We start from the raw sequence: 22,821 nt of genomic DNA on the forward strand, positions 1-22,821 counted from the left end.
CGCTCTCTGGACAAAACGTAAACTTGATCTATTAAATTTTCTCTTTAAATTTAGTTGCAATACGTACTCAACATTTTCTAACTGGCCTCTAGGATTGTGATAAAGTTTTGTTGGGTGCAAGTTTATATTTTAGAGAATTATCGTTCAATATACCTTTGACCTCATATTACACGTAGAAAATTGCGGAGTCTTTGTGTTTTTTTATACGTTACCGTCACTCCATGTAGAACTATCTTTTTGAAAAGTTGCCTGTCCTTCCGCAGTTAAGGTCCGAAATATTAAAAAAGCGAGACTGCGAGCACATTCTGCGTATCACCAAACATTTCGTCGTGTATAATTTAATTTTGCGGTTTTTGTATTACAGACATTATTCACTATGCTGGAAGTTTTTAGGGTGGCGTTCATTTGCGCAATTATTTACGTAGACGTCGATTGCGGTGAGTACTGTAATTTTTGATTAAATGGAAATTTAGCAAATAAGATTGGCATTTATTTCTAAAATAGTATGAATAAATATTTTTTGTTAAAGTTTGTTGCTATTATGATTATTTTTATGTTTTATGATTTATTCATTCTTAAAATTGAATATTTTTCTAGTTTATTTTGCGTCATTTGTTTGTTTCGAATGCGTTTGTTATAAACAATCAATGTCATTTTTGTTTCGATGCCAAGCAAAGTAAAGTCTGAAAACCCCCCTTTTTTGCTTTATTTAATTTATGGTAAGCTTGCTGATCACTCGTTGAGACTTTTTTTTTATTCAGTAATTCAATACAACTTTAAGTGCATTTTCATTTGCTTGCGGCGTACGTATTCATTTATAAAAAAACAGTGTATTGCTAAGCGCATAGTTTCAGAAACAGCCTATGTATAAAAACTCCTCTTGCCTAAAGACATGGTACTTTTTAGCATCATGGTAGCTTAGGCGATTTCGCCCCATACACATGAGTACCTCTTTCTCTTCATGTGATTGTGAAGTGAGGGCAAAAAGCTGCCGCCTCGATACACAGGGACAAATAAACGGCCACCGTATATGCAGTTCTAGAGAAGAAGCCATTGTTTATTATGCTCTTTCCTCTCATACTCAGTTAGCTTATAACATACTGCTCCTATAAGAGAGCATAACGCAAACAATGGAATATTGCAGCATCTCTCTTTGATTCAAAAGGAGGAACCTCCTAGGTAAAATTTGTAACTGGGGTGTATGTGCTGTGGGCTTTGTGGCCCACCACCGCGCAAAAGAACTCGCGCTCCGCGCCCAGCCAGCAACGTGCGCGCGTGCCACGGTCGAGTCTCGGGGCTCGGCAGTCGGTTGGCTGCCGCCAGACAGTAAAGGTGTGTTTATGAGATCTGCCTCGTTGGTCCTTCTTGCGGGTGAGCAGTAGCACCGAACCCTACATTATTTGGCGCTCCACGCGAGGCCTACTGCTCGCCCGCGGGTTGGACCGCAGGCTTTTAGCCCGTTTTAGGCGTGTTCGCCCGGTTTTCTCGCTTTCGCCATCCCCGATAGGCCTACGTGGTCGTTCGACTAGGCTTCGGCCACCGGACGCCATCTTTGCCATCGGGGCTTGGCCGTTGTGAATAGTGTGCATATTGTAGTATATTGCGTGTTTTTCCGTTCTTTTGTGTTTCGTTTTGTTCTGTTTTTTCTGTTTGCTTGTTTTTCTGCGGTTGCTACGGCGATGCAGACCCGCCATAGAGCCGCAGCAGACCAAGGCGAGACCGGAGAAGGGCCTGACCCGACGTCCATGGACCTGATGGCTCGGGTGGCCAACCTGTGCGACACCGTCGCGCAACGCCTGGTCCTGGCTGACCACGGACACCAAGGGCAAGGGCCACGACCCCAAGTGCCGGTTCCGTTGTACACGGGCTACGACGACCGGAAGTCCGTGGCCGACTTCCTGGCCGAGCTGGCGGCCTATAAGCTCGCCACGGGAGCCTCGGACGAGTACGTCCTTGCGCGGGTGCTGCCCGTGGCGTTCCAGGCTAGCGCCGCCCGCTGGTGGCGCATCGTGGCCCCCTTCCTCACCTGGGAAGACTTTCGGCGGAAGTTTCAAGATGAGTTTCTTCCACCTGGGTACCAGTCTCGAGTCCAGCGAGAACTGGAGCGCCGGACCCAGCACCCGGACGAGACCCTCGTCGAATATGTACGGGTGATGCAGGAGCTCTATGAAAGAGCCTGCCCAACGACGTCGGAGTCGGACAGGGTTGCTCGGGTGATGCAGCAGAGCCACCCAAGATTCCGGCCCTACCTGCATGGCCGCACGTATTTCACCCTGGAGCAACTGGCCCGGGACGCTCACGGCATACAAGAGACGCTCCTGGCCGAGCTGCAGTATCGGCCCCCGCCACCGCCTGAAGAAGCTCTTGAGCCGTCCTGTGCCTGGCGAGCTCCCGGGCCCAGAAGAGGTCCGACTCAGCGCCAAACCCTGGATGGCGCGGTCTGTCCCCCCCGTGCGCTGGACTCCTACGCCTTCGGGCAATGGGAGCGCGGGAGACCACTCGATGGTTCGGACCCCCGGCTACGTGCCCGGCCGGCTGGATCGAGACTACGGCAGGGTGAAAGCCGTTTAAGGTCCTTCCCCCGCAATGCCAACCGGGGCGCCGATCGCTAGTCCAACGAGGGACACCAAGAAGGGCCGCAACGACAAGCGCAGGCAAGCCCGACGCACGGCCCTGACCGGCGCAACTCGGTGCGGTGCTTCGACTGTGGTCGCCATGGCCACTTCCGGCGTGACTGCCCCGACCTGCGGCGCAACCGTCCTGCAACCTCGAGAAATGAGTTGACCCCTGAACGCCTGTCGGCCACGGTGACCATGGACAACTTGGCAAAACTTCCATCGGTATGTCGAATTCAGCCTGACCTTGAGCTAATTGAGCCTCGTATGACAGTTACAGTGCTCGGAATAGCTGTGGCAGCGCTGATTGATACCGGTGCGAGTCTGTCGCTTATTGGGGACTACCTGATTGAACGGTGCAAACAGCAGAAAGCCAACCTGCGCGAGACTAACGTGCGCTTACAGCTAGCGTCAGGACCAGAAATGCTTGCGAGTCAAGCCGTGAGGTTACAGATCGGGTTTAACGAGAAAAAACGCCGTCAGCGTTTCGTTTGCTTACCTGGTCTCACGGTACCGATTATTTTGGGGCGAGATTTCATTTTCGGGGAGAACCTGGTTCTGGACTTTCCAAACAAAGGCTACCGGTTGGGTAGTGACGCGCAACTAATCCCATTTACTAGACGAGAGGATTGTGTCGTCAGTGTCGATAACGTTGGCGTTAGAACGCCTGCTCTGCGGCTCCCATGTGCGGTAAGCGATTCTTTGCAGAAGTGTCCTGCTACGGACCAGCAAAAGCGGCGTCTCCAAAGACTCCTTGAGGAGTTTTCACCGATGTTCACGGAGAACCCCGGGAGAACCGGTGTCTTAAAGCACTCAATTGACACCGGGAATACACGGCCTCTACGCTGCAACCCTCGACCTATCAGCGTACACAAGCGAGCCCTGCTGGACAAGGCGCTCCAAGAGATGATCGACACGGGTGCAGTACGTGAGTCACAGAGCCCTTGGGCCTTTCCGATCGTCCTTGCCCCCAAGAAGGATGGAACGGCTCGGCTTTGCGTCGACTACCGGCGCCTGAATGCGGTAACCGTTCGTGACGCCTACCCGTACCCCTTTTTTGACTCGATCATGTACAACTTGGGAAACGCGAGTTTTTTCACGACTCTTGACTGCAGTCGCGGTTTCCTCCAGATAGAGGTCGAACCCGCTGACATTGAGAAAACAGCATTCACATGCTACAGAGGGTTGTACGAGTTTGTGCGCATGCCTTTCGGCTTGAGCAACTCTCCTGCCACATTCCAGCGTCTTATGGACATTGTGCTTGGAGACGCACGGCACAACTACGCCATGGCATATATGGATGACGTAGTAGTCTTTTCACGCACGTTTGAAGAACATCTTGTGCACCTTCGGACTATTCTCGAGCACATGCGGAATGCTGGTTTGACAGTTCACCCGGGAAAAATGCAACTGGCAACATCTAAGATTAACCTGCTCGGTTTTGTAATCGACGATGGATCGCTTCGCCCTAATGAGGACAAGCTGAGGGCCATAACTGAGTTTCCTCCCCCACATGATGCAAAGAGTTTGCAGCGATTTCTTGGCATGGTTGGATTTTACCGCCAGTTTATTCCCCACTGTGCAGAGATAACGCGGCCTCTGAACGAACTGCTGCGCAAAGGCGTCAAATGGCGTTGGACGGAGGCACAGCAAAATGCTTTCCTTCAACTGTCCAGAGCTATTGCTGAGACAGCATCTTTGAAGCTCCCAGACCTCAACCGTCCGTTTGTGCTGCAAACCGATGCGAGCGGCTACGGTTTAGGTGCTGTGCTGCTTCAAGACTTTGATGGTGTCTTACGACCCGTAGCGTTTGCTAGCCATACGTTGACAGCAGCTCAGCGGAATTACAACGTTTGCGAGCTTGAGTGCCTAGCCATCATATTCGCCCTGCAGAAATTCAACATGTATCTTGATGGCGCGCGCTTTGTGATCCAGTCGGATAATGCCGCCTTGTCTTGGCTTCAGCGGCTGGAAAATCCGGCAGGACGATTAGCACGCTGGGCACTAACGCTTCAGAAATATGACTACACTATTGTGCACAAACCAGGCTCACAAAACAAAGTTGCAGACGCTTTGTCGCGCGCTCCGCTCGGCGAAGAGCGGGTGCACGAGGATGCCAATGCTGTGGCTACGATAGATGCTGGCTCGCGCTGGGGCACTTTGATTAGCCGAGATGAGCTTCGTGCTGCACAGCAGAACGATGGACTTTGTCGCAGGGTCTCTGAGTGGTTATCTTCACGTGACCGACGTGGCAACAGAGACGCTGACATGGGTTTCGACTCGTACTTGCTGGCCGAAGACGGTCTGCTCCTCCGGTACATACCTCAGATCGACGACGAGGAGGGTGGCTCCACAGACACTCCATTTCGAGCCGTGATACCTCGCCGACTTCGCACGTCCTTCATTAGGTACTACCATGACTCTGCTTTGGCTGGTCACAGTAGTGGCTGCAAGACTTTTGAAAAGTTAAGCCGTACTGCAACTTGGCCAGGAATTCGTCAGGACGTGCTGAGGTACGCTCGTTCATGCCCGGTTTGTCAGAAAGCCAAACCGTGCGGTGGTCAGCCCCCTGGTCTCATGCAGCCAGTCGTGAGTCGATCCCCATGGGAATGCGTTGCTGTCGACGTCATGGGCCCTTTACCACGCAGTCCGCGTGGCAACCAGTACTTGTTGGTTGTCACGGATCACTTTAGCAAGTGGGTGGAGCTATTTGCATTACGGTCGCTGACGTCCAAAAGAATCTGGTCGTGTCTGATGGAGACGTTCACACGCTTCGGATTTCCGGCGAAATTGATTAGCGACAACGCTACTTACTTTGCCAGCAAAGTGTTCCGAGGGTCATGTGTCGCATTGGGCATACAACACAAGCGGACGTCTCCCTATCACCCACAGGCAAACATCACAGAACGGGTGAACCGAAACCTGAAATCAATGTTAAGAGCTCACACCGAACGTCACCCTGACTGGGACGCAAAGCTCTCAGAGCTCACGTTCGCAACACGCACAACCGTTAACCGGTCTACAGGTTTTACGCCAGCTTGCCTTAATTTCGGAAGAGAGCTGACTTTCCCGCTGGAAAACACTTGCACGACCAACAACCGTGGCGCTGCTCGCTCATACGGTCAGTTTGCAGGAAGCCTACGACGCAGACTCAGGGACATCGTTCGTGATGCCCAGGAGAGCTTGGACGCCGCACGGCTTCAGCAGGCTGAGCAGTACAATCGTGGCCACCGGGACGTGCAATTCGAAGTTGGAGATCTTGTACTCCGGCGGACACACCCACTTAGTAACGCCTCCAGAGGTTTCACAGCTTCCCTGGCGAACAGGTGGGATTGTCCGTATCGAGTGCGAGACAAGGTCTCACGCCTCACGTACACGCTCGTTCATTGTGAGTCTGGACGACTCGCTGGACCCGTTCATGTCAGCAACCTCAAACGGTATTATGAATCGGATGACGAAGTTCTCTCGCAGGTGGAGAGTGATGCCAATCCGGGTTATAATTAAAAATAAACTTAATTCTGCGAGGACTCTTTTTGATGTTGGTGACGAAGACGAAGACGAAGACTTAGAAAATGCGCGTTGCATTAGGCTTTGACGAGAACTAGTTTCCGCACCATACAGATTGTGCGCGTAGTTCTGTGCGATATACACCGACAGTGTGCTCGCAAATTTAGCCAGTCTATTGCCGCGCCCAACGTACCGACGCTTTCTTGTAGAAGCCTCTCCAGAAGACAACTGTTGATTCTTTTTTTTTTTCTTTCGTTCTTTTCGAACCTTCGACATGTCTTGCTACCGCCTCAACCGTTGCCGGAGGTTCTCTCAACCCCTTCGATGAGCCACGTGGTTTCGGGGACTACGGCAACGCAGTGGGCGGCCGAGGACCCTCTACCGACCCTAGCTACGCCGCCAGATCAGCAGCCCCGGCTGCGGCTACAACGACGGCTACGGGGCGCAGACCAACGGAGACCAGGACCGCAACGAAGGTCCTCTTGAGCGTTACGTTGCCAGCCACGGCCCCGGGGGTACCCACTCGTCCTCAAGCGGCCGGTCCGCACCACGGGTCTCTGCTGATTGTGTGCGGCCTCAACTCTAACAAGATGAAGCTCGGGTACAAAAACCAGGCGTTCCTGAATGACGCGCAGCTGCCCTTCCAGCTTCCTGACGGCACGCTGTGTTTACAAGGACTTCATTGGCAACCGCAACGACCGCATCACCAATCCGGAGGCGGCCTCCACGAACCGCGTCCGGCCGCCTGCATCGTCACAACCCCCTCCTCTTCTACCACCAACAACCAGAGACGACAGCAACGGAGCCAAAGGACAGAGAAGGGGAGAGGGGAAGGGGGAAAGTTTGTGGGCTTTGTGGCCCACCACCGCGCAAAAGAACTCGCGCTCCGCGCCCAGCCAGCAACGTGCGCGCGTGCCACGGTCGAGTCTCGGGGCTCGGCAGTCGGTTGGCTGCCGCCAGACAGTAAAGGTGTGTTTATGAGATCTGCCTCGTTGGTCCTTCTTGCGGGTGAGCAGTAGCACCGAACCCTACAGTACATATATAATCTGCAACTGCAACCTCTCTAAGTATCTAAGATATACTTTTCTCAGATTCCTGACGTATTCGATTTTCTAACCATTCATTCGTTGCAAGTGATTACCAGGGCAGACTTGTCGTGGCCTAATCAATTCACAAAGACAGAGTTCAAATACACGGCCATATTAAATTACGATTCTGTCCTATCCTCTCCCCTCTCTTTTATAAATTTTGAAGGAAACATCTTTTTTTTCTGTTTCGGTTTTGAAGGTAAAAACGCGGCGCCATCTCTTTTAGCACTTGTTAAAGGCTGGTATTTTCAAATTTCTTAAAACGTAAATTTACTCGAGCGTTCTTAAAAAAATAACAAAAAATTGCTGTTTAAATGAAGGTTTTGTCTCCTGGTTCATATTAAAAGCATACAGGTGAAGATGTTTTTTGCAATCAGTCTCAACAAAGGCGGATCGAAAAGCACCCTGAAGACAATTACGACTGCTTATGTGTAGGGATGCGAAAGTATTTATACACGCAGTGCATTTTTACAAGCCGCGCGCCACGCCCTCTTTTTGCACACGGCGCTCCGGCGGTGACCTCACGCTCTGCCGCTGCGCAGGCTTGGCGACCCCTCCAATTTCACGGCTTTTGGGACGAAGCATCTGCGTTGCTGTGTTTTTCTTTGTGTTTTATTTCTGAGGCACGTCCACTTTGGCCTTGAAAGGCGCATGCGTGATGATGTATTTTTATGGCCATTTTTGGGCACAACGCCGACATCTCTTCGGGTAATGGGACATATCAGGCTTTGGCTTTAGAATTGGTAGACGTCATTTCTTGTCTAATGTGCTTTTACTTCTGAGAAGTTATCAGCTACATGTAGGACCGTTCAGCAGCCTTCTCTATAGCTGGATACTTCCATTACACACGTAATGAGGTTTTGGCTGTGTCTTCGAGCGCTGCTCGAGCCATATCTTATGTGGCTATCAGCTTGCCTGAAATGTCTATCACCTTTGACTGGTTACACATGAGTCATGTGAATAAAATATTGTCTACGTCACAAATGTGCTACTAGTCAAAGCTGATGGAATTTCCGGCAAGTCTGGGATCTGTGGCCGCGGCGCTTGACCCGATAAAATTGCCAAATGACGCGTCGCCAACACGTCCTCGCGTTGATCGCAAGGAATGCTATTCCGCTGGCCGAAAATGAGAGGTCAGAATGAAGTGCAGAATAATTAGTCTTTGATTACTTGTTGAATTGAGTTCTAGGTTCTTGCTGTGAAAAACCGCAATAAACTAAATTAATTAACACGACATTCTAAGCTTCATCCTTTAACCTTCTTACCTTGGAACATGGCATGGAATAATTCACTTCTTTATTATAGTTTGTTCGAAACTAATCCTCACCCATCATATATACGTCATTACTACAACCGAACTGCAACTATAACCTCTGTGAAACGTTCATTATTATTGCCGAATCTAGATTTCCGTAGACAGTATTCTCCTTTATTTGTTTGTCACTAAATTTACCACTATCCTTCCCCGCGGCATTATCTACTAAAACCCCCCTTATTTGCTATTCGCCTAGATCGCCAAAACAAAGTTGACGTTCTTTCATGTCATAACAACCCGCTGTTTCACTGGTGTATTCCTCGCACGCCTGTCGAACAAATCTCAAACCTCCCGCACCTCGCCCCCACTTTCCTCGTAAACTGCAATCGTTCATAGCAAACTTCTTTTAAGAATGCTATTTTTAACCAATTCGTTTCTTAGCAAATCGGTTTACCCGTTTATTTCACTTTTGTGTTCTCGGGGATTTACTCTACCACCTCCCTCTGTAATGCCGTATGACCAGGAAAATTAATAATTGATCTGCTAAAGAGATTCATATAACTGCATAACCTGATGGCAATTTCTCCGGCCACCGTGGCCAGTAGACTGAAGCGTCACTTTCGACTACATACATTTCTAGGATTAAATAGTCTTGGGTTTATATTTTTCAATTATTTTAGTGCGCAGCTCTTAGAAGCCTTTTTCCGGGTTGAGCGTCGTCGCGGTCACCGTCGGCGTAACCGCGCGTCACATTATGGAACGTTTTTCATGATAAAGTCACACCTGACGTCATGTGTGACGTCACGAGGGTCACCGTCACGAGGGTTAGGAGCCTTACCCTCATGTCCGTCACCCTTGTGAGTTTAACCTTTCTTTCCCTCATGAGGGTCACGAAGGTAACGTCACAACGTCACGCTCGTGACGTCACGTGTTACGTCAATATAAAAAACACCTGACGTATGACGTCACCTGTGACGTGACGTGACGTCACACACATCTAACATTGCCAATATTCCCGGTAAAATTAGCGACGCAATTTTGCGCTAAATATGTGGGAAAAATATTCCTGCTAAATTTATCATCGTCGCGTCACAGTTGACGACACGTTTGGCTTGAAGAGGGTAAAATTTCCCCGTTATTTTTACCAGAAAAGTTTACCCGCTAAATTTAGCGGGGGTAGAAGAGGGGCATATTCTCCCCTCGAGGAGGAAGAGGGAGGGTATTTCCCCTGTTCCTCTTCGAGAGCTGCGCTCCAGTTTGGCGTTACGGAGAATTGTAAACGTCTTTCATTTTCTGTCTTTTATTTTTGTTCTATTATGAACACAAAAATCACGTAATTTAAAGAATAATTCACCTTCGGAAGACTTTTTATTTAATATCTGTGTTTCTAATTGCTCTGAGTAACGCCTCGGCTAGAGCAGTTTCCCTCGCATTTTTGCTTTTGGGAAATAATGGGAACGTTCCTGACCGTCAAAAGCCTTGACGCTGTGCCTAATACAGCAAAAAGGCAGTTTCACAAGCTACGATTCTCGTCCGAACTCGGTGCGATTTCCAGTAAATGTGCCATTAAAATCGCAGTGCACTGTCGCAGCGGCTGTGCGACTGGTTTTTACCAAGGTGATATTTTGTCGCAGAGTCGGTGCGATCGTGCGATCACGTCATATAGCCCCTTCCCCTGCAAATAGCGAGCGCTGGGCGCGCGCTCGCCGAGCGGATTCTTGTTTCCCTCGCGAGATGAGAGCAATCCCTCCGTGTGCCGCTTGTAGATCTGGAGCCAGGAGGCGCTCGCCGAGCGTAGTTAGTTAGAGTATTGGGAGGAGGAAATCAAAGGAAGTGCCTCCAACCGCTCCGTAGAACAGTGGCGGAGCGCGGCGAGCGGTCCGGAGTAGTTCTCCGCGCAGCCTTTTTCGGAAGAGTACGGTCTGTAGTCGTCTCTCGCAACGTTTCGGTTTCGTTATCGACATTCCCGCGGGGGAGCGAAGAAGTTATCGCGGCTTTTTTGTTTCAATTGCTAGGTGGGCTCACTTGGTGTGTTTGTTTTCGTTCCCCTCGTGACCGACTCGCCCGAGCATACTGCGGCGATGACATCGTTGCAGTTAATTTCAGGAGGTCTAATTAAACGCAGTGACAGCGACGAAGATACCAGCTTAGCTCCAGCTCGAGTGACGACGAGGCAGCCGTTCTCGGCGAAGTGTTTGCCGAGTCGTTTGGCTAGCCAGCGAAGAGGCCCAAGATACCGCGTTACTTTGAAGGCGTTGTGCGCGCCTATTCGGATGAAGAGCTGGGTATGTCGTTTGTTCGTTTTATGGTCTCTGTAATCTATTTGGAATAATTAGAAGACAACACGCCAAATACTCCGCAGATGGAAGTCGCCTTCGGAGATGACGATCGCTTTACGGCATACGTGTTTGGTATTACTTAAATCCTACGGCTCGTACAAGCACTTCTAGTCTCTTCATCGGGCTTACCTAACTGAAAGGAAAAATAAGTTGTGTCTTAACGTCGGGGTCACCGTTAATCAAGTAGCAAACAATCAATTTTTTGTGAAAGCATAAAGTTACGATCAGAGCTTCATGCTTTCAGCAAGATAGCAATGGGAACCGCAACTGTTCAAAAGCGAAAGCAGACGCTCTGGAAGCGGTGGCGCTGGGAGCGTTACGCTCGATTTGCTTCGCAACGCGTGCCACTGGAATGGATCACGTGACCGATCGCTCACGGAGGCCGACCGCTTTGACGACCGCTAGCGCGGAGCGCTCGGCATTTGCCAGGGGAAGGGGCTACTAGTCAACAAATCGTTCATTACAGAGCTTTCATGCGATCCTTGCGTATTCGAAAATGAATATTGACACCTGACAACTTTTGGTTTAATGCTTAATTATTAAAATGTCTAGTTACATATTGTATTCGTAAAACATTTGTGTTTATTAAGACGTTTTTGTTGTATTTTAGGCAAAGTCAAACTCGTCGAGTCCGCGTCCGAACAGCCGGCCGCGCCGACAGAAATCGCGCGGTTGTTGGAGCATATGAAACCAAACATTGCGATCGCTCTCGCTGCGTCGGCTGTCGCACCGATTTGTTTCGCAACAGTCGCTGCATGTGAAACAGGCTATATACCGTTTCCTTCCCGGCTGCTCACAGGCTATTTTGCCAAGCGTGTGTGCTGCGTGAACTGCAAGATTTCATGTTTCATCGCTTGTGCACGTGCAATAATCCGCAGTTCCCAAAACCGATCGCCGGTACACTCAGTCATGGTAAGGCCATAACTGGTCCCGGTTGGAGCAACGCCTCTTAGATAGGAAAGCTTAGGTGCTGCATTATTACTGCGTTACTAACGGAGGTTACAGATTGGAGACGAGTGCTGCGCCAATATTTGGTTGGAACTCGTGTCCAATCAACGGGAACACGACTCCTAGCCGTACGCTGATGCCTTAATTGTGTCCAACCTCTGGCCAAATGTGGCCTTTTTCAGTGAAGCAGGAAAGTTCAAAACTAGGCTTTCTTTTTCCTGTAGGTGCGGGTTGCACACGATGATTTTCTTTGTATGTTAAACATATAGTAGTGTTTTTGAACACGCCTAACCATGCGTCTGCTTCCTTTTTCGGAGTTTCTATCGTTCCTGTTTTCGTTCTTGAGCTCAGAATCGATATCGCAGCTTACGATTTGCCACGCTCCATCTTTTACTTCACACTTGTAATCCACGCGAAGTAGGACTGTTCGAGCTGTCACAATTCCGCGTAAATAACCGACGCATCTGAACTGATCCGACTCGACGATTCGGCCGGCCTGACGACCTCGCCAACCTCGCCACGTGCGCTCACCGCCGATTGAAAGAAAATGACTTAGCGCGCCTAGGTCGACTTTCTCCAACGTTACTAGAATACTCAGTTGGGAAGCTGAGTATTCTCAAACCATGAACTGAACTAACGGGGATCGCAACGCCGCCATTTCTCCCGCAGCGCACTAGCATGCATTTCTACGGAAATTTCAAGACTGCAGGTATTGCAGTCGCGCAAGCGCCGGGGGTGCCATCTCGCAGGCAATCTCGCATTAGATATATAAAGCAACTTTCATGATTTTACTCGTCGCTAAAAGGTGGCGCTGTTATCGTATTTGGGTTTGTTTCGGGGGAGACCAAGCTCCGTCATATTCTACGGATCAACTTCGGCAGGGTTTTAAACGCGCCACGGGGCAGGCGCCGCCACACACCTTGCGGGGCGAAAAAATACAGGGAGTCCAAAGCGGCTAAAGCATATGTTGCTGTTGTTGTTGTTGTTGTCGTCATCCCCTCTTTAAACCAATACTAGAGACTGTAAGCCAAAGTATATTGAACAGTAACCCAACGTTTCGAAAGCAGTTCGGCCCCTCGTTCACGAGTGCGTGACGGCTTTTCCGTCCCTCCCCCGTGAAGAAGGGACCGAACTGGTCTCGAAACGTCGGGTTATTATTTCTTAAACATTTGGTCAGAATTCCTATTTTTGCTTAATATCTCTGCCTAACCAGGCAGAAGGGGCTGCCAACGTTTACCTTCGATCCCCTAATTACACAAAGTCTGACACATTTAAAAAGAAAAGAAAAGGCTTGCAGCCGCTCTGAAATTTATTCAGTTTTTCATACCCCTCAAAAAACCAGTGCGGTTCGTTCAAAAGTTAACTCGAGGGCAAAAAGAATAGCATGAAGAGGCGTTATAAGAATCACGCGTATGCCATGGTTCCATGTGCTATCGGAGTATTGTATAGGTTACCGCCCTCATGTGGCCGCACCTACGTTGGCAGATGAGACGCTGCTTGAACGGTCGGCTCCAAGAACACAGCTATTCTCTGGGAGAATGGCGGCGGAGCACACGCTCGTGCGACGTGTCTTGCACGTTTAAACAACAGTGGTTGGTGCCTCTATCAAGGAGCTTTACTAGGAGCCACCCTGGAACTCCACTTCACCGTTCACTTTAAAGAGTGTCTGTGCGAACCGTCATTTAGTTCCCCCACCTTTTTAGAGCGACGCAAGGACAAGATGACACCCGAAGTGCTTCAAGCATTTCACATCCACTGTGGGGAAGAAAAGCTTATAAGCGAGGCGTCATTGGTACTGTCTATGAACAAGCTCGAGTTCTTGAAAAATGCCAATGAAGGGCCAGCTCGTACCGAAGTGACCATCTACCAGAGGCAAAAGTTTCTGGTGTGAATGTATGATGCGTTGCTTGTTTTCTTTCTTCCTTTCTATAAATAAAAGAACTAGTAGTTGCGGGTCAGCGCTTTTCCTACCGTGTATGTTCCTATTCTGTCCTTGTGTTTTGCGCTATGTTTTTTTTTTACTATGTAAAATGACTACAAATTATCCCAGCGTTTAACTTCATTCAGGGGTTTATTTTTGTTATTCAGTATCTTTGATAACCAAGCTTCTCTCTGTTTAATGATAACATGAGAAACCCGATTTGCCTCAGTTCGCAAATGAACTTAAGGTACACAAAATGTTATGGACAAATTGGCTGTGAGAGGTAGGAAGACAACAGGATCTGCTCTATCTTTATGGGATGCGCAACATAATTATCCTAAAAAAAAAGCGGGCTGTTTCTGCGGTGCTTCGCTACAGACCAGACTTAAACCCTACAGAATTTTTTGTTTTTTTTATGAAGGCCGTATTTCGCTGACCAAATTGAGCCGAATCTCGTCCCCTCACTCAACTCTCGATTGTTGGAAGATCAGCCAAAGTTTCTTTTCTTTTCTTGGCTAAACTCTGCTTTCTCTTTCCCGGCGTCTTATTGGCCGACGATCATACAGAGCCACGGGCCCTCGCATTAAAAAAAAAGAAAAGATTTAGAGTCTTTATTTTATTGCTCGAAAAGATGTGATTATATTCTTGCATAAACTAGACGACGAATCGTTACATTAAGAAGAATGCGTTTAGTGCGTGGAGCTATGCCGTGAGCACGGTGTAAGATACACTCTTTAGGTGAGTACACGGCGGGGCTGGACGTGCGGCGTGAGGAAGCAGATAGTGTTCGTTCGACGGGCATCCGAAAGGCTGCATCATTCCGCAGCTACCGTGCCCGCAGAGCCGTGTTTTGCGTGCCCGCGGCTGACAGTGTCGCTGGGGGCCAAACGGCGAAACTGTGTGAGAGCGAAAAAAATTATCTCGTTGCCATGACACCCCGGTACACCGTGGTCTTTTTGCACGAGCGACAACCTCGCTGGAGCTCTGCGCGTGTGGAGCATGAGGCGGCACGAGCCGTCTTTGCCGTGCCCACGGGTCGACGAGTCATCTGCCGGCGCCGCTTGAAACCATAGTGAGAGAGAGAGAGTGAAAAACGAACTTTATTTGCACTGCCGGAGAAGCGGGCTGTCCTCACCTGAAGAGTATTATCTTACACCGTTTCCGTGAGTTGGGCACGTTGTTACTGAGACGACATAATTCAAAAGCAGCGCAAATGGACAGGACAACAGGAGGGAAACACATACAACACAGAAGCACTGCATGAGAGGAAGAGGAAAACGACGTTCATACATAAAAGAAGAAAAGAACGAAGAAAAATAAATCATATCATGAATATTTACAAGAATAGTAATAACCTAACAAAAAAAAACTATAACGATACATGTGCAAAGCAGATCACACACTCAGGTAGAACACACATACAAAGAACAAACAGTGAGTGTGTGTTCTATGTGCCTCTTTCCTGTTGTCCGTTCTCTGTGCGCAGTCTTTACAGCGGAGGTGTTAAGAGCTACTTTTCCCAGTTTCATGTCCGTGGAAAACTAAATCTTGAAACAATTTTCTAGAGAGCTACCGCCATCTATAAGCGACGGAGGCAACCAGAAAACCAGCTTACCGGTTGTCTGGTTGCCGCCGTCGCTCATAAATGGTGGCACATAGTACAGCACCGCTGCTCTCCCTTCTTCACCAAAGTAGAAAGGCTGAATTTTTTTTTATCATGAAGTGCTTTGAATTTTAACGATACATTACTATTCTACTAATAAACCCTCCAAACGGGAGACGCTGTGAAATATCTCAGTAAATTATAAGGCCTACTTTTATCCTCGCACCTCACCATAAGAGGATTCGTGCTTCTCTCACAGAATATCACAACTAAATATTACAGAGGAACGTAGCCCTTGCATTGAGCCAGCGCGCTTTCTATCGTAAACTGGCAGAAGAAGTAAGAATATGATAGCTTAGTAATTCTAGCGTTAAAGTAAGGAACCGCCGGAAGTATGCAAGGACGGCCCCACTCTGTGTCAAAAACGATTTCTCTCTTGAAAGGACACTGACAGGGTATTTATGCTCACCGAGGTTTTTATTTGTGCATGACATATAAGAGCCCAACTACCGAGGACAGAATTTGCAGCTCAAAATTCGTTTTCTTTCTGCCCGAAAGCCGCCGATCGAAAACTAGCCGGTTTGAGTCGCGCTCACTTTCTTCTCCGTGGTCAAGGACCGTTATCTAAGGTTTAGACAGAAGCACCCAATCTAATAAAAGTCGCGGGTCTTTGAAGGCACAAACTCAAAGAATAAATAGAAAAACAACAACATATGAAACCCATTTTTGTGGCTTCTAAAACGCTGAAAATACATTGATTGAAAAAAAAAAGCTCAAGGTGCATTTATGCACTTCATATGAGTTGTGAATGCGAAAGCATGCATGTCATTCTTCCGGTCCCTTATTTCGTCTGCAGCGTATTTGCGTCGACGGCAGAGCACGCCCTCTCCTCGCCGCTCTGACCTTGGACGTTTCGTGTTACCGGCGCGCTGACGGACACGCAGCGCCATGGGGTGGCGGTCGTTGAAAGTGACGCGAAGCAGGCAATGGAAGCCTCGTCGACACGCGCCAGCCAATGGGACCGAAGCAAAATCTATCAGCTTTATACCGCTCCTTTGGGATCGGGTAAACTAGGTGCCGTTTGACTAGGCTTTTCGCGTGGTTTCATAGCTGGGAGCTGCCTTCACGTGGCAGAAGAATTTAAGGTGCCGTTTGGTGCGGTTTCAAAGCTGATGACGTAGGCTCGCTCCATGGGGCAGTTAATGCTTTCGCATTAAAAGTTGCACAGAGAACCGGAATCTTTCTGTGCGTTCATAATTCTCAACATAACGTCGGATCACATATCGTGGGACTCGCGGGCTGGACAGCGATGGAAGCGAACGACGGGCGTGGGACCTCTACTTCAGAACAGTCGTTCGCGATACCGGCGAATCTGTCTTCCTTTGAAAGATACATTTTGGACGGATCAAAACAAATATGATTCATTCCGTACGGCACACCCGACCATCAAGGCGATTTGCACGAAGACGTCGCCTCGTCGTCTCCACTTTTCTTGGCTCAAGACATTGCGAGTCTTACGAACACGAATAGGTAAGAGCTTGAAAAACCCGTAAACGTCAAGTAGGAAGTGCGTACTCCGAGTGGAATATGCATGCGTGCGATTTCTTGACTATGTGCGAGCGTGGCAGCAAAGGCACTCGCCCGGCTTCGAGCCTGACGAGTGCCTTTGCTGCGGAGAAATTGGCAGTAAACTTTCTAACCTACAGTCGAGCGGCTGAGTTACTATGAACGAGGAGTTTCCGCTCGTCTGCTCGAACATTACGATGTTAAGACAATCGTACTTCGAGCTCCACGATAGGAAGCTGCATATGCCCAAGGACATCCTGAAGTCTATGTTAGAAAGTGGATAGTCTGCTGGCAGCCTGCATAATCTTGGAAAAAAAATTGCCGGCAGTTGTTCCCTATTGGGTCTCGTATACAACAAATTGTCAAAACGTAGCTTAGGAGAAAGGTGCCCGTTTCACATTCTGCGGACCCAGGCCCAGTTCAAAGGGCGGGAATACTGTTGGGTTTTTTTTCAACATTTTACGACATTTAAACATTTCTTTTTTACAATTATCGATGAAAAAGAACATTGCGGACGAAACATTATTAAACAAAAGTTTATAGAACTCCCTTTTTGAAACCTGCGAACTTAATGTACTCACTTTCCACAAAATGCAAGAAGCATACAAATAGGGTAGCGTTCGCTTTCCGAAGTGCCCGTAACAGTTCTGCCGGAATTTCAGCCAGGCTTCGGTCTCAATCGCAATGATTTTTCGGAACGTCGTGCAGGCTATGCCACGCAATACCACTTTCGGATGCAGAACCTGTGAGGCAGCTCTTTACGCGACATCTTGGGGATATTCTTTTGAGCGCCGATCACGGGCATTCCCCCACCATGGGCGCTCACTACTAATTTATAACTCTTCAACCCACAGAACAAATCATCTTAAAGGGCAGAACAGCGAGCGGAACAAGCATAACTCCAAAACAATCAAACGGGAAACGTTACCCGCAACGCTGTCAACCAAATCGTCTGCTGCACGCAATAACAAAAAAAAAAAAAAAAAGCGGAGGAACAAAATAGAAAGCACGGGCGGGTATAGCCACGTGACTCCACGTGAATTCCGGCAATCTTTCCTCTTCTATATTTCTTCAACCTTCGTGCGAAGCCTTCGGTTTTGAGTAGTTACGTTTCTTGGCTTTGTTAAAGATATACGTGACTCTGGAGCAAAGCATTAATTGGGCAGTCTTCTGACACCTTATTAAATCGCCCGCAAGAAAGTAATGCAAATTTTTGAGGTTGTCAGTGTCCCTTTAAGACACACCACAAATGCATTACACGTATTAAGTCCTTGCTGTAAAATTTCAAGCCCATGTGTACTAATGCTTTCTCCACGGATCATTGCACTTCTTTGATTACTTAAAAACTACACGCCAGGGATGGGCAAACTACATGCAAATATGTAACAAAATACAAATACAAAATACTTCGTCAAAAATGTATTTAATTAGAAATCTAATTACATTAAAAAAAAACATTTAAATACAAGATACAAATACAACCAAATGTATTTGGTCTCCTCCAAATACTTTTCCAAATACATTCCTCAATATTTGCGTCAGGGACTTCAGGGGACCTGCAACGAGTTTCGGGCTATCTCATTTTAATTTTGCATCGCACACTCGGGAGTTATTGTGCGAGGCTCTAGTAACGTACCTAATAGAAATATAATCACAAAAATAATGTAATCAGCTTGGACGTAATAGGTGAAAAAAATACGGATCTTCAAGCAGCTTTTGTCGATTACATTTTGGTATAGATAGACCAACAAAGAACCGAGACGACCAAGACGCGCAACACTAGCTAGAGAATTTTTTATTGTTGCAACTCGCGCCAGTTAAGAAAATCTACGACCCGCGCATTCTGAATGTTTTAGGCAAAAATATGGATGGAAATCAGGCTGGAAAGCATCACAAGTTGTCACAGGCACTTATTTAAAAAAGTCTGCCTGTCATCGTCGAATTCGTCACTATTCTTGCCCTGAACTAGCACCGTAATCACAAAGTCATTAAATGCTTGTGCTTGATTGAGAGACACTGCATTCGGTGCAGAACGTAGTTTTCTTCCTGCTCTGGACAGTGCCTTTAAGATAAAGCCGGAGGAGAAAAAGAAAAAATCCCCGTGGCCGAACAAAGTATGGAGACTATATCTTACAACCACATGCATAAAAACAAGAATTATAACTTTGGAAATAACATTTATTTAACGTAATAGAAGCAAGTGCCGCGGGCGCCCGGCGTACCCGGGCGCCCGCGGTGAGCGAGACGCGAACTGCCGCAGGACTGGTGTATGAAGAGATGAAGAGTTTCTTAGTTTGTTGTTGCCGTTGGCGTTGAGATGAGGAAAGAGCAGCTTTGGATACGTTTTAAAATGAGCAAAATGAGTCGTGACAATAAATTTGAGAGATGTATTTTCACCCACAAAATTGTATTTATTACAATTGTGTTTGAAATACCCATGTTTTAGTATTTAAATACACACGTCAAATATATTACCCAATTTGTAATTAAATACAAATGCAAAATACACAAAGTATTTGAAATACGTATTTCAAATACTTGTATTTCAAATACTGCCCATCCCTGCTATACGCGAATCTAGTTGCAGAGACTTTGTGACCTCATTCTCAAGATATTCAGCAGCTTTACGCAGTACGGAATTATGTGTTACCACTCTGCATTTTTTTGCTAAGCTAGGCCGACTTGCCTTAAGCGCACTACAGAATGATCGACAGTTTATTCAATTGGAAAAGTACGGTCCCGAAGTACCTATTATTTTGTTTTTTAGAACTAAGCCTTTTCTTTTATGACACATGGAACAATCGAGGGGGCAAACTTGAAACGGCGGAGGGCATGCATATAAATATTTGCAATATCAAACTTGTTGGTAACGCAAATTATTTTATTGCTTAATTCGTTTTAGCTGTTTCGTCATTCCTACTTGTGTACTACCGTGTATACCACTCACAGAGAAAATACATATGTAACATTATTCTGAGGAATATTAGACAAACCCTACCAAAAAAAAATCTATTTATAATTTCGAAAATTGCAATATGAAACAAAAAGTCTAACTGGATTTCTTGCTGGAAATCAGAAAGTCAGTCAACAGACAAACCGCAATTCAGCTAGCGAAAAATTATACTGTTTTTTTCGGTAGGGAAATCTTTTTAATATTAGACAAACGGAATAGGTTGAAATATTTAAATGGTGTATTAAGAGTGACTGTTCATTTTTATATATATTGTTTGCTCTTTGATTTTTCATACAACCCAGTGAAACAACCAAATTAAAATTTTCGTATCAACAAAGGAGTCGTATTCTGTTATCACGGGGAGATCCAAGCATTCCTGCTTATTTGATGTGCGCTTGTTGTCTTTTGACATTTTTGCGTATGCTTAAGATGGAAAAGTCTCCATTGTAGAAGCTACATATCAGCCTCAATTTCCTTGACGCACCGCAGTGGCAAATAAAATTTGCATCTATAAATTATCCATATGTATGGTTTCATGTTTCGGTGCATACCGATTGACTCCGAAATGTAACCCCCGGTCCTGCCTCTTATTTTTAGTGGAGGAAAACCCAAAATTACCGAAAGCGCACTATCCCTCCACAAGAAACACCCTCCAAAACGTGAAAAATATTTCATCTTCGTTGTATTCTGTGTTTACACGAAACTCGACCCAGACTGAATTGTCCTTCAGGCTACTTTGGGAGGCATATGGTTTATGTCGTTTCTCGGTCTTAGCGACAACGGTATGTTTTACAATGTCTCAATTTATGCGCATGTTTTCATGATATTGGGAAAAGCCGCATTCCCGTTTTGTCGTTTATACTAGATTAGCCCTCTACAACGCCGATATGTTTACGGCAACTAAAATCACAAAATCAATGGAAAAGATCATTATAAATATAGCCAATCTTCGAATAAAAATAAAGACCGAAAACGCGGAACCTTACTTATCAACGATTATGAAATGTTGACTAACCTGTACCCTCTTCCTTGTATCTGCAGCACATTTACCTGAACGCATCGTGTATCCAAAGTTGCTCGAGGCAAGAAGAATCAACGGAACAAAATTATTGCACATTAGAGACGGACTGACTCTTAGGTTGGAAAAAATCTCTGTACTGGCAGACTCACTTGTTTTCACAGGAAGTAATGACGGAGTCACCGCTGAAACAATCGTAAGTTTTTCCATTGAAGATGAAATAGCATATAAGAAACCATGAACCTCGGATGTAGTTGACCTCGAAGTGTTATCATCCCCCTATAAGAGTGTCTGGTTAGTAAAAAGCCTAATCACAGGAGGGACCCTCAAAACGACTGTGTAATGTAACAAATCTCAATATAAAAGGTAAATACACTCAAACTCAATCAAAAGGTAAATACACTAAAAGGTAAATACACTCTCACTAATGATTGAATGAAAATATGTCAGGCCAAATAAACGGTAGCCCTGCCAACGTTTTAACAAACAGCATGTATAATGGTACCTACATTCCCATTGATGCTTGAGTTGTCGACGACACCAGCGCTGAGATTGTGTAATAACGTCAAAGATACAGGACGTTCATTTTGAATGACAAAACATTTTCTCGAACAACCTTCAACATAAAAACGAAAATTGTAAACGCCACGGTATTTTAGATGTGGCGTTGAAGAACTATATATATTTACGTATACTGTAAATTATAAATATGTCTGCGTGCCGAGTTCTGGCCGATTTAGTCGCCCTTGTAATGGGCGCAAACCTAGCCAGAAAATTAAGGTTAATTTATAAAAAAAAATAAAAAAATTGTAAAAAATGAACTCAAGTACGAGTAGAAGACAGACAAATGCAATGCCTTCTACTTGTCCTGTTTATTTTTGCGCTGTTTTTATTTCTCACATTATGCACCGACTCATTCATTTTCACACCCTATTACAGTATATTTATGAACACTGTAAAATGATGATTCCTACTAAATGCGCGCCAATATTGCCAGTGGTAATTAAAGGAACATATCAAGCTAAATTACAGACACGCATATGCAAAGTATTATCGTGGTGGCAGCCGAAGGCTTAAACGAAGACAAGAAAATATTCTTCGAGGCATATTCCATCTCGACACAACTTTCTATAATTTACTACAGATATTGAACACGTCGCTAACAATTTAAAAATGCAGGCAACTGAATTATCTAATCATCCCCACCGTACGCATCAACTGTCGATCACATCCAGCGATAAAAAACAATCTTATGCATATTTGTAGATTTAATTAACAGTTATAATGTTTGGCGTCTTCAACTAAGAATAATATCTCCGCAGTGCGTTGATCAATACGCAGTTTCAAATAAAGTTTCTGAAAAGTTTCAACGATAGCATATACTTGTCGCTTTTTTACAGTGTCGAAATATAAAACTGACGGGAAACCCTCATTGACACACGAGCATTGCTTTTCTTAGTCATGAAGGTTGCCAAATTAAATATTTATTTTTATGTAACAAAAGGTTGTGCTTTGAAAGAAAACGTAGCTTTCCGGCCTGTCTTGGCAAGATCATACACGCGTCGCAAGTTCGGTAGACATTTTTAGGTGTTAATTTTCAATGTATTGATAAATCGAAACCACAAAGAGCTTTGTCAAGAAAAATAGATCAGGGCTGCATCAAAGTGGCAAACTTTTTTGGAGTTCTGTGATTCTTACAAAGTTTGATGGCACGCAATTGACAAAACGCGAATGATAAAAAAATCTAATATTTTATTACGAATGTTGTTTATAGTGTTGATATCTACTGCAGTCTGTACCATAGTATTCTAGAAACTATATATCGCTCTTCAAAACTGGACAATCTGTGTTACTATGACATTTTAGTTTATATTTGTTATTTAATAAATTTTACTGCTTTGTAAGATATAGCATTTGAACTTTAGTCATATATTATAAATATATTTATCTATCATTTGTGTATAATTTGGTGCTTTATTTTATGACAAAAATATTGACAGCGCTTTGA

At 46.1% G+C, this 22,821-nt stretch overlaps 1 protein-coding gene across 1 annotated transcript in view; it reads left to right on the plus strand.

Annotated features, from left to right (window-relative positions):
- Positions 1-376: 376 nt before the first annotated feature.
- Positions 377-22,821, plus strand: part of LOC115328897 (A disintegrin and metalloproteinase with thrombospondin motifs 16-like) — a 177,962-nt gene continuing 155,517 nt past the window's right edge. The window contains exons 1-2 of the mRNA XM_040205357.1: positions 377-437; positions 20,837-21,009. Of these exons, the coding sequence (XP_040061291.1) occupies positions 377-437; positions 20,837-21,009 (234 nt within the window). The remainder of the gene's footprint in view (positions 438-20,836; positions 21,010-22,821) is intronic.

This window comes from Ixodes scapularis, unplaced genomic scaffold (assembly GCF_016920785.2).
Source record: "Ixodes scapularis isolate PalLabHiFi unplaced genomic scaffold, ASM1692078v2 PGA_scaffold4__175_contigs__length_147842914, whole genome shotgun sequence".
NCBI classification, from domain to species: domain Eukaryota; kingdom Metazoa; phylum Arthropoda; class Arachnida; order Ixodida; family Ixodidae; genus Ixodes; species Ixodes scapularis.